Source organism: Bison bison, unplaced genomic scaffold (genome assembly GCF_000754665.1).
Source record: "Bison bison bison isolate TAMUID 2011002044 unplaced genomic scaffold, Bison_UMD1.0 scf7180017864525, whole genome shotgun sequence".
NCBI classification, from domain to species: domain Eukaryota; kingdom Metazoa; phylum Chordata; class Mammalia; order Artiodactyla; family Bovidae; genus Bison; species Bison bison.
In genome coordinates, this window is record NW_011495076.1 from 3,190,087 (window position 1) to 3,207,619 (window position 17,533).

The window sequence follows — 17,533 nt, forward strand, 5'->3', positions numbered from 1 at the left end:
TCCTTCCCCATCTGGGGCGCCGGGGTCGTGTCGATGGCTGAGCACTTCCGGGGCCGCTACAACCTCCGCGGCTAGAGCGCCCTTCCTCAGCCGGTGAGGCCGCGATCCTACCTTTGTATTTCTTAGCAAAAGATTTAGGAATAGCTCAGTGCTGCCCAAGGTCTGGTGGACAAAATGGCTAAAATTATTGGGTGATCTTAATGGAAGGTGGCTTAGCTGCCAGTCTACGGACCTCTTCTGCCTGGGCTTCTGGTTTCTAAGGGTTTTCTCCTCCAGGTCTTTGGAGTCTGATCCCTGGGGACATCACCTGTTTTGGAAAGCACTCCATAGTAACCAACTAAGGATTTGGTTCTTCCCCTCTCATTAAAAATTAATCATGCCCTTTGCTTCTTTCTCCAGTAGGCTACGAACTATGCTTCATTTATCTGAGTACCTGCCTTGCTCTTGTCAGCATCCCTCCAGAGGCTGAAATCCTGCCCTGACCATTAAAGCCGTAATACTTGGTGAAGAACTAGCCTCTGCTGCCAACATCAGAAAACTGCCTGCATTCTGGATGTTGTGCTCAGCTCACCTTTTAGGATGTCCTAGTCCTATTCAGGGCTTCTTTGATAGTAATTTCACTGCTCTTCCTGTGGGACTGATCTTCCTTCTAGAATGTGCTCTAGATTATCCCCTCTCTTGCCCTTACTGGGTCAAGTTGCAATTCCAGACCCTACTTAGCTTGTCCTTTGCACTGTGGTTACCTGGGCTATGTTCCAGAATATGACAGCAGATCTCAACAAAAAAGCACTATGAGACGGCAAGCTCTATACAGATCTTAAGTCACAGTGATGGCTTAGAAATCTACCCTGATGCACACTGGGGGCTCCACTTGTTAAGCCAAGGAGGTGTGTTATTAAGTCTGTCTGAGTAGGGCAGTCCTGAACTGTAGAGCTTTGGTTCGGCCTTGACTATGGGATCTCAGCCAGAGCACTCAACCCATCTAAGTATCAACTGAGGGCTAAGAGGTTTCTGGAAGTATTAGTGATCTTGTGAATGCCTTAGAGGGTTTCTAAACACATCTAAACGTTTGTTTCTTCATAAATAATCTTGATAAAAATAGAACCCAGGTCCTACTCTGTAGATCTTGATCTTACAAATCTTAGGTCAGGAAATTTTATTTAGAAAAGCTTCCAGCTAATTCTGATGTATCTCCATTTAGAAGCACCACTGAACCCCATGCTCTTTGAGGCCCCTTCCAGTTTAGACACTGTTTCACTGTAAATCCCTAAGTGCTGGGGTCGCTACTCTTTGTACACAGCCTTCCCAGTCCTGGCTAGCTTCCTAGTACAGATTAATTTAACCCACAGGAACACTTCTGTGGTGCTTTTCTTTTGAGAAGCAGCAAGCACAGAAAACTTTTTAAAAAAGCATCATGATCAATAAATAAAAACTGTAGTACTGAATCTGAGTTGGAAATATCGGTATAAATGTATGATGTATTTTGTCTTTTAAAAACATAACTCCAAGCTCTGTCTACAAAAATGCCTAAAAATAATCACCAACCCAGTAATAATAGGCACATTGAATGTCCAGATTCTGGTTGCTAAATACCAAAAGGAGTCAAAACTCCATAGAGAAAAGGCAGGGAATGCTCAAGAAGAACCTGGAGTATCTTGTCATGCCAGAATGCCTGAAAACTGCCAGGGTCATCTGTCAATAGGACTCAGAAGCCAACCAGAAGGTATTCCTACTTTCTCTATAGTTGTTCAGTCGCTCAGTCATGTCCAACTGTGTGCCACCCCATGGACTGCAGCATGCTAGGCTTCCATGTCCTTCATTGTCTCTTGGAGTTTGCGAAAACTCACGTCCATTGAGTCAATGATGCCATCCAACCATCTCATCCCATTGCCCCCTTTCTTCTCCTGCCTGCAATCTTGTCCAGTGAGTTAGCTCTTCACATCAGGTGACCAAAGTATTGAAGCTTCAGTGTCAGTCCTTCCAATGAATATTCAGGGATGATTTCCTTTAGGATTGACTGATTTAATCTCCTTGCAGTCCAAGGGACTCTCAAGGGTCTTTTCCAACACCACAGTTCAAAAGCATCAATTCTTTGTCACTCAACCTTCTTTACGGTTCACCTCTCACATTCATACATGACTACTGGAAAAACCATAGCTTTGACTATACAGACCTTTGTTGGTAAAGTGATGTCTCTGCCTTTTAATACACTGTCTAGCTTTGTCACAGATTTTCTTCCAAGGAGCAAATGTCTTTTAATTTCATGGCCGCAGTCACCATCCACAGTGATTTTGGAGCCCAAGAAAATAAAGTCTGTCACTGTTTCCATTTTTTCCTCCCATCTATTTGCCATGAAGTGATGGGACCAGATCTACTTTTTCTAGATAAGATAATTTGGACACTGATAATGACAATAATGGCAACCTATTGAAATGTAGGACTTCCCAGGTGGCGCTAGTGGTAAAGAACTTGTCTGCCAATGCAGGAGACATAAAAGACATGGGTTCGATACCTGGGTTGGGAAGATCCTCTGGAGGAAGGCATGGCAACCCACATCAGTATTCTCACCTGGAGAATACCATGGACAGAGAAGCCTGGCGAGTTACGGTCCATCGGGTCTTTAGAGGTGCACAAGGGGAGTATTTACAAATAAAATGATGACATCTGGATGGGCTTTGAAAATAATCTGGGGTATGGCAGCTGGGTGTGGGCGGGGATACAGGTGAAACTTCATTGTCTATGAGTTGATAATTGCTGAAGCTAGGGGAAGGGCACTGGCAGGAAGTCCTGAGTCCAGGTCCTGCTTTCTTCCTTCCAAGCCACCCAGTACAGGGCTCAGATAGAAGGTGTTTCTGGAACAAGACCCCCATTGTTTAAATCCAGGTTCTATCACTTACTACTTGTTTGATCTGGAAAAAGTTTTTTAAGTTCTCTGTGGAGCATTATTTTTTTTCTTTTAATAAAATGGGAATAACATTAGCTTGTTTCTTTTACAGTTACAGAATGAAGATTGAGGGAGGTGAGGCACACAAAGCATTGAATGGTGCCTGGTTCAGAGTATTCCAGTTATAATTACTATTGTCTTTACTATTGTTGAGGTAGTCAATTTTGGGAGGCTTCTCTCTCCTCCTTTGATCAGTGAAGATATCTGTAATAGAACTTTCTGCTTTATGGAGCAATTATGCAAATAAAATGAGGCAATAGATATGAAAGTGGTCTGAAGAAATTAAAAGTATTCACAAGTGCATGGCATTTTTCTCCTCACTGCATCAATAAAAAGTGGCAGATATGAATAAAAATTTGGCAGTCTCAGAGCATTTATCCTTATCTGGAATTAATGTACACTGGGCAAAACAGCCTTGTATAGATTTAAATACCATCCTCAGTTCTACTATTTTAAGTGGTTTCCTATATATCTGTATATATCTTGAATATGGTGGCCTGCGTACAACCACAGTTTTGTTTAAAAAGAGAAATGGTAGGACACGGTATCTATTTTCAAGAAGATGAAGACAAAGTCATTCCCTTCCATGAACTAAATGTCAAGTAACACAGAATTATATTTAAGCACCACTTTAAATGCAGGATTTGCATCTAATCTTTCTTCTCTTTGGGGGATGTACAATTTTATCCAAAAGCTTCAAAGCAGTAAAAAACAAAACAAATACAGAATAACTTCTAAATGAGTTAAATCTCCCTGGGGAAATGGGGAACAAAATTCAAGTTCTATTAAAATGTTCCTTCCTTTCTAAAAGCTTTTTATGTTACCACATGCACAACAAAAATTTGAATGGTATCATCTAAAAATAAGAGTTTCAAGCATGATGTTGTGTTCTAGCTTACAAGAAAAAAAGTTAAATCAGCCATAGCTGCTACTTCATCTTACAAATGCATTTTCCTAGATTTATGCTAAATATTTTAAATATAGCTGACAGTGTGCTTCAAGAAGAGAAACAAATTATACATATAACAAGATGTCAAAAAGGAATAAAAGCATCTCAAAAATAAAATTCCAACAGCAGAGACAGTCCTAAACCTCTTAAAATAACTTAAACATGATAAAAAATCTAGTTCTCAAATGTTTTAAAGAATTGAGACAAATTTATTATGGGAAAATTTTGACCAAAACCTAAATATTCAATAAAAACCAAGCCATAGCTAAGGATGATATTTTTTCTGTAACAGTATGTCCTTACTATGAAGCACTTGTACCTTCTTCTTTACCATAAACTCTTGATTAAGCTAAGAAGAAGCTGAATCTGTTTACTTTGCAGTTTTTTGAGAGGTTTTCATTCTATTCTAAGTCAACAAAATGTGCATTTGCTCATAATTTTTCTTAGGTAGACTTAAAAAAAATTCTTTCCAGTATTTTTTTATCTGCTGTTTTTCTCAAGAAAATATGACATTCTCTCATAAATTAACCCCTGGAGATCTTTACCTCATGCTTGTCAGGAGCTATGAAGTTCAGTTGGCAGTTTGAGTCATACAAGATGGAGAAAGCAAGTTCAAGCACCTCCTGCAAGAGATTAGAGAAAACACCACACTGAAGACAATTTGCACGTTTTGCTTTTCAGTTACAAATGGCTGCAGATTGCACGTGGAATAGTGCCTGTAGTGGGTCCAGGCAAGAGGAGCGGTAGTGAGGCTGATGGGAAGAAGGACGATATTTTTCAAGATTCACAACACGTTTCCTTCTCTCTGTTCATGGGAGGTCTGCATGAACCAATTCGTTTAATTCTCAAGACAGTGCATGGAGCAAGTGTTATCATTCCCTTTTTATGGGAAGGAGCTCAGAGAGGTTAAGTGAGTTGTCCAAGGCCACACCGCCCCAAAGCTATGCTACTTTCCTATCTTCAACATCTCCCTCCCAGGGAGACCATGGAAAGTAGTAAACTCTTTTGCAATCAGCAACATTATGGGCTGCTCTATCTTCTATCATTTCCAAAAAGACAGGTGTTCATAGTGGGTATAAACTTCCTAAAACATGGAAGCTACATAGGAGGTAATGAGGCTTCGGGATGAATCCACTATCTTTAGGTAGTATGTCTGCCCTTTGATCTCTGAACTACTGTAGAGCAAAGTTTATATGAAACCTAGTTTTATCCTATAGTGGCTGCAGGGTATAAAGGACAGTATGGGCCCAAGTGGCAGAATAGCTGGATTCATTCATTGGTGAATGTCTCTTCGTTCGAGTGCCTGGGTTCATTCATAGTACAGACTATGAGACAGACCCAAAGGGCCAAGGACTAAGTGTTGCAGTCATTCCATTGTAGCTGAATGACCTTGGCTGAGACACTTAGTGTTGTTCCTAATATGTGCGTTAAAATATGCTTCTCAAATTGTACACACTATGCACTAATAGATATAATGATTATTCTACTGGATTGAGCAGTCAGCAGGTACAGTCTCTGGAAGATGAGAGTCACTGAACATCTTAGCACCCTGTATTGTGTTTGTGTGCGTGTATTAGTTGCTCTGCTGCTGCTGCTGCTAAGTCGCTTCAGTCGTGTCCGACTCTATGCGACCCCATAGACGGCAGCCCACCAGGCTCCCCTGTCCCTGGGATTCTCCAGGCAAGAACACTGGAGTGGGTTGCCATTTCCTTCTCCAATGCATGAAAGTGAAAAGTCAAAGTGAAGTCGCTCAGTCGTGTCCAACTCTTTGCAACCCCATGGACTGTAGCCCACCAGGCTCCTCTGTCCATGGGATTTTCCAGGCAAGAGTACTGGAGTGGGGTGCCATCGCCTTCTCCAATTAGTTGCTCAGTCACATCCAACTCTTTGTGACCCCATGGACTGTAGCCCACCGGGTTCTATCCATGGAATTCTCCTGGCAAGAATACTGGAGTGGGTAGCCATTTCCTTCTCCAGGGGATCATCCTGACCCACGGATTGAACTTGCATCTCCTGTGTCTTCTCCATTATAGGCAGATTCTTTACCATCTGAGCCACCAAGACAGCCCCTCTCAACACCCTAACAACTCCTAATTTGGAGGAAAGAGCCAAGTGAGTCCACATCGATGCTCTGCATCACTACAAAACTCATGTGCTAGCCTACCTTCTGTCTCTGTGTCTATTAGGCACCACTGAGGACTGCCCCTTTCCCTCACGGTATGATCTAGGAGCTGCATTCTCAGTAACCACCCGCAGGCGTTCTTTCTTAGGGAAGTAGACCTCTCCACATCATTCTCTACCTCAACATCTGTCAGAGGATTTGTCTTTGGCCAGTAACTCACAGCAAGAATGCTCCAGAAAGAAGACAGAAGGGAGAAAGATGAGGTCACTGCCTCTAGATTTAAGAATTTCAGATGAGAAAGAATTCTCCCAAGCGGACTCCAAAGGCTCAGCATTAGGCGGATGCCTCTCCTGACACAGCCATCAGGCTATTTGTGGCTCTCATGAATTCTGTGTTTGGCTCGACTCTAGCTGTCCCCTCATTAAGGGAAAGCAGCTTTTGTTCTGAACCCAGACCTAACAGTATCTCATCCTCTTAGGGTATCCTCATCCTACCAGAAATAGAAACAGGTGAAGGAAAAACTGCTGAATCACAGACCAGGATCTATTCTGCAAGACTACCCACTCTGAATTTTTCATTCTTTTTTTCCTTAGGATTCTATTCAAGCCTGCCCAGGAAAGATCAATAAAATTGGAAAAGAGTTCACCAACAAACAAAAACAATTTCCCCATAAGTTTAGCATCTCTTTCAGGTCTTTTAGTGCATAATGAAAATGGTCATGGGTCCTGACAGTGGTACCATAATTGGTGTCATCCTTTTAAAAAAGCCTGTAAGGCAGTCCATATCAAGAACAAGCCGTCCCACTTTTGGAGTTACTCCTAAAAAAATTCAAAAGGAAGCAAAACTGTATATACTATTATCTGTAAGAACGTAACAGAGCAGAAAAACACAGCACCGCACTCAGTTGTGCCTGACTCTGCGACCCCATGCACTGTAGCCTGCTAAGCTCCTCACTCCGTGGGATTTTTCAGGCAAGAATACTGGAGTGGGTTGCCACTTCCTTCTCCAGAGGATCGCTCCATCCCGGGAATTGAACCTGGGTCTCCTGGGTTGCAGGTGGTCTCCCGCATTGCAGGTGTATTCTTTACCAACTGAGCCACCAAGGAAGCCATAAGAATGTAATACAAGGAACTAAATAAATGTCCTCCCTTCTTTGGGTAAAACATTAAATAAAGAAATCACAAATTAGCAACCCTGCAAAATAAATGCTGCTAGGCATTAAGTAGCAGCAGCAGCATATATTTCGCAGGGTTGCTAATGGGAAATGGCAACCCACTCCAGTGTTCTTGCCTGGAGAATCCCAAGGATGGGGGAGCCTGGTGGGCTGCCGTCTACGGGGTCGCACAGAGTCGGGCATGACTGAAGCGACTTAGCAGCAGCAGCAGGCATTAAGTATAATTACAAACATTTGATTTTAAGTGGAAAAACAAACAAGAGAAATGAACATTATTTACATACTGATCACAACTAGGAACAATGTCTAGCTGTGGTTGGAGACTGGAACCGAATATGTGAAATGAAAATAATTATGTTAAGGTGCTGGGATCATAGGTGATTATTTTCTTTTAAAAAACTGAAAACATTTTTCAACAAAATGTTAAGCTCTAATCTCCTAAATTCATAAAAACTGTTCTTAGATGAGAAACATTGATATAGATGATGATTTCTTTACTAATCTTAGTGTCATCCCCTGGAAAAATTCTGACTCGTACTTAGGAGATTGGAGAGAAAGGAGAGGAGGGGCTTTGCTTCTGGACACCCAGTCAGTACATCACAGCAGCACCAGGTGACCTTCAGAAGTCAACAGGAAAAGGTGAGACTGACAACGGATTTCTGACTGATGCTAGACCATGCCTGCTGCTCTGCTTAGGGCAGGCACATAGCTAATCATCGCCTTGCTTACGACAGCAGGTGTGAGCATCATCAGAGCCCAGACATGGCCTCTTGACTAGGTGCTGAAGTCTCTTGAGACCAGAGTGTCAGTGTGGCTGTCCTTGTGACACTTTCTCTTCCACAGGGCATGGAGTAGGAAGAAAAAGGAGGGGGGGCTGCCAACTTTAGGTTTTGCCCTTCTAAGGCATTTACCAGCGAGGACGTGAAAGAGAGGAACTGTCATGACCTAGATTTCTGATAAACACAGGCAGGGAATAGGAAATTCGTGAGAATGTCAATCCCCACTTTAATTTCACCAAAGCTGCCTGGGAGGGGTTGGAGGAATTACTTCTCTGAGTCGCACGCCTGCGTTAAAGGCTGCTATCACTTATAATGAGTTTTATTGACGTCTCCAGTTGGCTGTCATTGAGGCTTTGGTGGAGGTCAGCTCTCTAGCACTTTGAGCAGGCAGGCTGCAGAGCTGGCAGCGACGGCCTCTCGGGCTAACACTCTAGAAGCGGCCACCTGTCCAAACTGTCTGTGAGGGAGAGAGGTGCCAGGAGGCGGTGGAGTAAGTGGTTGTGGATCTGGGGCAGCATCCCCCTCAGGGGCCTCTTGTCACACACCACAACACTCTCTTAGATATTTGATGCTCTGCGGTTTTGCTACTCACTACCTAAGGTCTTTTATTCACTCTGGATCTAAGTCAGTGAAAAATCATGTCCAGGAGTAGCTTATTTCCATCCTCCATCTCACTAATTCATATGTCCTCCCCTCACATGTGGAGGAAGGCCTGGGATAAGTGAGTTCTGTGGTTGGAGGATACAGGAGGAACTCACCCTATGACCTCTGACCCCACTCAACCTTCTGGCCCTGGGTCTAATGACAAGGCATACAGGGTCAGGGGATGCTCAGAGAAATTCTGGGCATGATGGTGTCTTGGTTTGGGGATTTCCACCTTCCAGGGCCACGTGATGGGCTGATGGAATATGAGAGTAGAGTTTTATACAACATAATTTCACTGTAAAGTGTTGGCTGCCATTCCTTACATTGTTTTGGGGTGACTTGTCTAATTTGGCCATCTCACCTGGCATTCACTTTAATCACGTTGGTTCTCCAGCATCTATCCATGTTATCTTGAGGGCAAAGCATTTTGATTACGGATGTGTACATAACTTGGCATGTGTGTGTGCTAAACATGGCCAGAGAAATAGTAGATTTCATAGCTATTAACACTGCGGCTCATCTGTATATCTATGAGTTTGACTTTCTATTTTAGAAGGTAAAATCAGTCATTCATATATTATATAGTGAGAGGGTCTTGCCTTCTGTGAAGTAGCTTTATGTTTGGGCCCCATCTATCTGAGCCAATAGTTCTCCAACCCATTTTCATCTCTGTCCCCACCAATCCTACTGTGAATTCAATGTTTCTCAGTCAGAGGATACATCAGATGTCAAAAGGCCCCATGCGCCTTTCATATATTGTTTCCTTCTCCTAGAAGGTCTTTCCCTCTCTTCTTTTCAAAACCCAGCTCATACATCACTTCCTCCATGAACCTTCTCAAAATCCCAGGCTCCCCTTGTTTTTAAATTTACTGGGGCATAGGCACCATTGGATTATAATAGCATGTGGATCATTAAATCTTGTATCTGCTCTAGACACAAAATATCAGGGGCCAGGTCATATTTATCTTTGGATTCCCAGCACCCGGCACAGGTCTGGTATAAAGAAAATACTCAATATAGTGTGACTATGAATGATGAATGAAGTAACTCTGAATAAAAGGCTTTTTGCTTAAGATCAGGATTTTCAAGTCAATACTAGAACATCATCTTCTAATATAATCTGCTTCTAATTTCAGGTACGTTAATCATACTGGAAAAATAAATCTGGGCTCTGGGCATGGTGAAATGGAAGCATGTCTCAGGTCAAACATATTCCTATCCCTTTCACTGATATCTGGTTAGAGTTTTCCTCTGGTGATTGCATGCTATTTAACTTCTAAAGCCCAAGGCAGTAGGATAAGTACCAGGACTGCCTACTTTCAAAAATACAGTAACAAATCAACTTTATTTCATGAACCACAGAGTTTGAATTTAGAATCCTTAATCCTTAAAAGTCAAATTCTTCCAATTCAATTTCCATTCACCCATGAAAATTCTTTTCAAGTATCAGGAATTTCCTACTCTCTCTGTGAAGAAGCCAATACTTTTTGTGTCCACAGAAATTTGTTGCACCAACTTCTTTTAAACAAGTTAGACTCAGCTCCAGGAGGACAGGGCTGTGTCTGCCTGTGCATCACTCTGTGCCTATAGCCCATCCTATCTCAAGTGCTCTAATGCTGACTGAGTGAAGGACTCTATGAAAAAAGACCTCTGCCTCAAGGGAAAGGATCAGTCCCTTTCCTTTATCTATTTCTAGGACCTTAGACTGTGCCTGGCATGTCAGCTGTTGAATGAGCAAGAAGTACTACCAGTTACCAACAGATCTGAATGTCCAGTTTGCCCTGCTCATAATTAAGCTAACCAAGAGTCCTGGGGCATAAAATGTCAGAATCTACTGTCTAGCTGGAAAAGCTGAAGAGCCAGCAGCAGGCCTTGGTTGCTGCCCACTGCCATGCCCTGACAGGCCTCCTGTGGACACACTTTGGCCAGCCCTCCTTTTAAGTTGCAGGCCTCTTCTTTCCATCTCATCCCATCTCATCCTCCACTGCCCCCTTCTCCTTTTGCCTTCAGTCTTTCCCAGCATCAGAAGATATGGTTGGATAGCATCACTGACTCAATGGACAGGAATCTGAGCAAACTCTGAGAGATATTGGAGTACAGGACTTAGTGACCGAATGACAACAACTCCCCTTTCCTATCCAGAAGTCCCAGAGGTAGGGAGGAGCAGGCCTCTGGATCATTGGGGAAGGGGTGTGAGTGGGTTAGGAAATAAATTATTAGAATTTCAGGTTTCCTTTCTACTTTCTGACATTCTTCCTGATGCATCAAATATATGAACACTATTAATATTATAAGACAAATTATTCATATGTATACATATGAAAGAGCCAGGCTAGCAGAGCTACTACTACCTCTCTTAGCCTTCTAGGCTAGCAAATCCCAGAAAGTAGCCTTCATTTGAAGTCTTATCATGTGTTTACAGCAGTGTGTCCCATTTATCAATCCATTCTTCCATCATCCAACCACCTCTCTCTCCATCCATTCATCTATCACTCATTCATCTGCCCACTTGCCCAGTTTTCTATAAGTGTCACCACAATTTTTAAAAATAAGGTTGGAAAAGTCATTCACTCAGTTTGTTTTGTTGGTCTCCTCTAAAGGGAGAGGAATCTGAAACAAGAAGGCCAAAATCAGCCACATACATCCTAGGCTCAAATGAGCTCATCTCCATACCTGTTTTGACATTGATGGCTTGTATCTTCTTTCATTTTCTTTTGGTTAGTCAAGCTAGAAATTTCAATTTCATTTATATTTTCCAAGGACCAAGTTTTGCATTTGTTGATTTTCTCTACTATTTTCCTGTTTTCAATTTCATTGATCTCTAATATTTATTATTTCTTTTCTTCTGTTTTCTTTAGGCTTAAATTGCTCTTCTTTCTCTAGTTCCCTAAGGTGGAAACTTTACTGATTTTAGACTTTTCCTCTTTCCTAATATATGCATTTAATGCTATACATTTCCCTTTCATCACAATCCACCCATTTTAGTAAGTTATATTTTCATTTTACTTAGTGTAAAACATTTTGTTATTTCTGTTTAGACTACCTCTTTGGACTATGGGTTATTTGGAAGTGTGTTCTGAAATTTCCAAACATTTTGGGGATTTTCCATCTATCTTTCTGTTATTGATTTCTAGTCTAATTCCATCGTGAATTAGAATACAGTTTGTATGACTGTTACTTCTACATTTGTTAAGATCTATTTTATGACCCAGAATGTGGTCAGTCTTGGTGAATGTTTCTTGTGAGCTTGAGAAAAATGTATATTCTGCTGTTGAGTAGATTTTCTATTAATGTTAATTGGATCAAGTTAATTGATGGTGCTGTTCAGGTCATCAATATCCTTATTGATCTTCTGCTCACTTGATCTATCAATTACTGACAGACGGTTACTGAAGTCTCCAGGACAATAATGGATTTGTGAATTTCTTCTTTCAGTTCTCTCAGTTTGCCTCGTGCATTTTGATCTTTGTTCATCCCATTACTTTCACCTCTCTTAGTTTCTATATTTAAGTGGGTTTCTTGGAGGAAAACATATATTTAGTCTTGCTTCTTATCTACTCAAATAATCCCTTTTAATTGGCGTATTTAGACCATCGACATTTAAAATGACTATTGACATAGTTATATTATGTCTGCCAAGTTTGCAACTTTTTTCATTTGTTGCATTTGTTTTTTATTTTCTCTCTCTTTTTTTTTTTTTTTAAACTTTATCCTGTTTTGAGTATCCTTACTTCTTCCTCCTGTACATTTTGACTTTTCTGTCATTCATTTTACTTATCCATATGCTATAGATATAACACATTTTAAAATTATTATTTTAAGCAAAGAGTTACCTTTTAGATTAATTAATAAGAAAAAAATATACTTTTCTTTTACCTTCATATATTCCTTCCCTAATACTCTTTGCCTCCAAGGGCAAATGCCTCCAAACTGGGGACAAAGGAAATTCCTCTACCTTTTCAGACAATGCTGCCCCCCACACCTTCTGTTATGGAATCTAGGCTGTCATGGTGAACAACATGGTGGGAAGGGTGAAAAATACTGCAATGTGAAGAGTATTCAAGCAATATACACCTTTGGGAACATTTTCTCCCTTAAGCTGAATTTGAACTGTTTCAAATATGGGAAACAATATTTCCCATGATGCTGAAGAATATTAGGCCTTGAAAATTTTTCTCAGATTTTTGGGAGTCATCTGGTCTCTCTTCCATTTCCCAGACTTCTCTGAGACCCCATGGGGTAACTAAGAAGAAGAAAATGGAAGAGATTGGGGAGAAAATGCAGAAGGGAGACTATGAACATAAATAGGAGGGTAGGAGGGGCCCAGAGGACGGAGATGAGTGGAAAGACTTGAGAGAAGACTGGTAACATCAGTGAGGGCAATTCCTAGGGCTGTATATGGACAGGAAGTGGGAGAATACAAGACATGGTAGGGATTCAGCAAGTGATCAGTGAGAGAAAGAGTAAGACTGAGAAATGTAAAAGGAATCAGGGAAGGAAAAGGAACTGAATTTAAGAGATGTGTAACTGCGTGACACATCTGCACACACACACACACACACACACACACACACTCCCCAACCACACAGGCATAGCTACCAAAGAAGGGCCCATTGTAGTCACTAACTGCGTTGTGCAGACAGAACTACTTAGAATAATTTGGAAATCATACCTTATTTTGTTTAAGGGCACCTTTCTCTTTCATATGAGGGCAGTCCTTTCCCGTCACCACAGCTTTGATATCTGCCACCGGCACTGAAATTCATAAGAGAAAATGAAAGTAACTACATCATGTGACCGTGTAAGTGTCCATAAAATAGCAAGACTAAGCATCATCGAGTCTGTTGGGACAGCTGCCATTCCTAGACACTATAGCAGGAAGAGACAAGAGATGAAGAGAGGGAGAAGTCAGGCAGGCTCCAGGACAAGGAACTAAAATATACTCTTAATATTCTGGTAGAAAGCATTCCTGGGGAGAAAAATCTATGTTCATAAGTAGAATTTGTTTCAAGAAAAGAAATACCTAAAAAAAAGATTGCACACAATAAAAAACCCACCATAGTTGTGTTAAAAGTGATGGCATTAGAAGAACCAATAATGATATAAGTAATAGTGGTACTGATACTGATTTTATGGAAGACATCTATGTGCCAGGAGCAAATGCCAAGTGCTTCCTATAGACTGATATCTCTTACTATAGTAGTGACATCACTTTAGTTTCTGAGTTTTGGATAATAAGGGGAAGTAACCCTATTACAAAAAAATCTATCTGAACATAAACCATTCTGAACTCTCACTCTCCAAATTCTCCCTCTTGCCATCTCATTAATTCTCACAACCATTCTGTGAGGCAGGTTTTGTTATTCCTAGTTTATGGACAACAAAACTAAACTCTATTAAATAAAGGGAACATTCCTTTCTGTTAGGGAAATGGTAGCTGGCACTTATCTTGGAAATCCTGAGAATAATGCAGTTAGATAAAATGATGTTATCTATCGTCTTATTCAGGACTTGCGGGAAGATAAAAGATATGGAAAGGCTTTTGCCCTTAATGCTTTTGTTAAGATCATCTGATGGAGAGAAGGCTGCAGGATGGTTTGCAAACTTTGTTTTTTTTTTGGTTTGGAAACTTAATTTTAAAAACTGCAGAGTTATCTGTCCCTTTCCAACTCCTAATCTTTCAGTCCCTCAAGGGACTCTAGGGGCTCAGTTAGGATGTGCAGAAGCTTTGATTCATCAATTCCTTGGACTCCTCCAATGACGAAGATAATGAGAGATTTGACCATTAAAGTTCACCTACTTTTATTGGGGCATTGGGTTCTGGGGGTGACATTTAGATGAAGATAAAATTATAAAATATGTAGAATATCAACATGATATAACAGGAAGGCTCTTTAAAAGCTAACATTTTCCGGGTACCCTAAAGTTGCTAAGAACTCTGTCCAAATCCGTGATACCTCCAGAGCTCTCTCGAATCCTAGCGAAGAGTGGTGCTGTGATGAAATCTTCTAGGATTCTCTGACGGCACCTCCTGCTCTCTGTCCCACCACATCTGCTCCTCTAGCTTGGACTCCTGGTTCTAGATTCCTTGGTAGATAGGACTTGTTCTCATTAATAACGTTCTGGGCACATGGAAGACCATGCTTCTCAGCAACTTTTGCATTTAGGTGGGCCCGAATAGTGATTAGCTCTGGTAATGAAACATGAGAGGAGATGGCCTGGCTCTTTTCCTGGCTGAGGCAGTGAGAAGCCCACTTCCATCAGCCTCTCTTCCCCAGCCGCAGGGACTGATTAGGCCACGTGGTCCCTCCAGATGGTACAGCTCTGGGATGTCAGAGCAGCCATCAGCCTGTGTCCCTGTGATCATGCAGAGCAGTCCTTTGAAAGCACATGTCAGTTATATAATTGAGGAGCGAGAAATAAACTGTTGTGAGTCAGTGAGGTTTGGGGGGTTATTTATTCCTGAAGCTTAATGTAGCAATGCAGCCTCTTTTGAGTGGCCTGACCCTTGACCTTGGACCCCCTTCCTCCCCTACCTGGCTTCTTGGGATCGGCATCTTCTTGTAGACAGTCCTTGTGATTTCTGAACTTTCCTTTGATCACAGCCATTGACTTTCAGCTTTTCTCAAATCCATTTTCATAACCAACAATCAACCCTGTTCTCAGTGGCCAACCTGGCTACCTACTTGCTTCTCTGGGAGGAGATACTTGGGCACTTTGGGAAGTTGGGTTTACTTAGTGTTTACTTTTCAGTGGAAAACGTACCACTGAAGTGAATTTGTGATATAATTAATGTACAAACTCCAAAACCCTTCTCAAGCCTCAGATGGAGTTTGAGTAGCAAGCACCTCCTAGAAAGTCTTCTGCTGTTCAAATATGTAACGTGCTCAGTGAATGAGAGAGCGTGTCTATGATTGGTAAATAGTAAGTTACCCCTTGGCTCTGAAAACCCATCATGTGGAGCAGGACAAGGGTCACACTAAGGTCTGCTGTGGGAGCAGTCTTCAGAATCTCTAATAAGCGGGCAGCGGGGGAGAGAAGGCATGCTTCCACCATGCTGGTGGCAGTACGTATTTTATGTGTTTCATATGCATCGCCCCCTGTCAAGGAGAAAAGCTGCTGTGTTTCTCACAGGATTGTGGCTAAAAGGAAAACACAAAGTTCTAAAAATACAGCGTGGCTTTTAAAGATTGTTCTTTGCATAGTTTGTTGTTGGATGCACTGGAAAATTAGGCATTGGAAGGGCCAAAATGTCATCTTCTCTAAACCCACCAGCAGAGTTAGACTCACACATTTGGAATCTATACTGTAGGAGGTGACAGAGGGCTCTTGATTACTTCAAAATAGGGCCAGCGTTTCCATCAGGTCTTTTTTTCATGTGGGAGCAGGATAACAAAGTGGGGTTCAGAGATATGAGAACCAGAAAGGTCACCATTGGTTCCCTAGCCCCCACTCTTAACTCCTTGGGGCCTGCCCTCATTTCTTTCAATGCTATTTTCAGTTTAAGCTGGATTGAGACAATCTAATCCAGACAATCTAATCCATCTATAAAATTCCATTTTATAGATGGGAAGACTGAGGCCTAAAGAGAAGAAATATGTCACACAGCTAGTGAGGGACAGAGCTGAGACAGCCGCTTTTTCTTCTATTCCATGGTCTCTTGCTAGGCCATGATTTTCTCCTATGTTTGGAAGGTGTCAGCTCCCCAGATCATGCTAAACACATGTCAGACACAGCCCTGGAAGTGGTTATCACTTCAGATATGTTCAGGAAGCTCTTTAATGGCTAATATCTGTGGGAGAAATTTTAATTGTGATTTAAAACAGAAATGTGTTTTTTTAATTAAAAAAGTAAATGTGGCCATCATGATAAAAATTGTTCTAGCTTTCACCCTTGGGAACCAGAAAGTTGAGGCAGAAATCACCCCAGGAAGCCAGTAAGTTGAGGCAGAAATCACTCCAGGAAGTAGCCAGTAAGCATGATCACTTGCCGTATATATAGCTCCGCTGTGGAAACTCCTTTGGGCAGAGATACAGAGGAGGGGCAAGCTGATCCCAGGACAGTTCAGTAGAGGATGTGGCCTCTAACTGGGCAGTCTGGAGTGGCTGGAAGAATCACAGAGCCTGGATTTGAGTTCTAGATGCACCTACTGGCTATGCCACTTTGGGCTTAAGTTCTTGGAGCATAAGCTTCCTTGTGGGTAAAAATCTGGACCAGGGGTTGGATAGCTGCATTCAGGTCTTTGCTCTGTTATTTACTAGACAAGTGGCCTTCAATAGGTTACTTAACTTTTGTGTACCTCTGTTTCCTAATCTGTAAAAGAAGGGCAATGGTACGTACTGCTTCAAGTCATGGGGAGGACAATTTGTTAATATGCAGAGCTCTTAGCACAGTGCCTGGTATAGAGTAAGCACTCCAAATATATTTGCAATTATTCTTATTATCAATAATCAGAGTTAATTCTCTTTGTAGATTGAAGGACCTAAATTACTTAGCATGCTTCAACAACCCAAATCGCCCCACTCTGCTTTGCTCTGGCTGCCACTCCTCTCTTCTGTGGTAAGAGGCTTAATGGTCTTGTGTGAGGGACTGAGCCCTCTCCTCCCGGCCCCTTTGATGCAGGAGTGAAGAGCGCTGGCCTAGATTCTCTCAAAGGGCGGTTCTGAGAGGTGGGGGCACTGCTGGAAAGCAGTGGAGTCTGGTTTCAGTGGGGTGATGAGAGTCTGCATACCTGGTGGGAGGAATGTGGGGCAAAGGGAGGTAAGGAGATATGGACTTTTCAAGGGCCATGTTTCCTGTCAAACAAAAGGAATACGAGAGAAGAGATTTGCTAAACTTTTAGGCACGAAGACAGCTGAGTAGCCCTCAATCTCCACTTGCATTCTCTGGATTAAGAGGGTTCAATTACACTATTTGACTC

The 17,533-nt window shown here is 41.9% G+C and overlaps 1 protein-coding gene across 8 annotated transcripts in view; it reads right to left on the reverse strand.

The window, feature by feature from the left end:
- Window positions 1-17,533, reverse strand: part of ELMO1 (engulfment and cell motility 1) — a 584,819-nt gene that overhangs the window by 2,082 nt on the left and 565,204 nt on the right. For all 8 annotated transcript variants that reach the window (XM_010831166.1, XM_010831161.1, XM_010831167.1 and 5 more), the window contains 2 exons: window positions 13,286-13,368; window positions 4,439-4,516 (listed from right to left, as the gene is read on the reverse strand). In XM_010831166.1, the coding sequence (XP_010829468.1) occupies window positions 4,439-4,516; window positions 13,286-13,368 (161 nt within the window). The remainder of the gene's footprint in view (window positions 1-4,438; window positions 4,517-13,285; window positions 13,369-17,533) is intronic.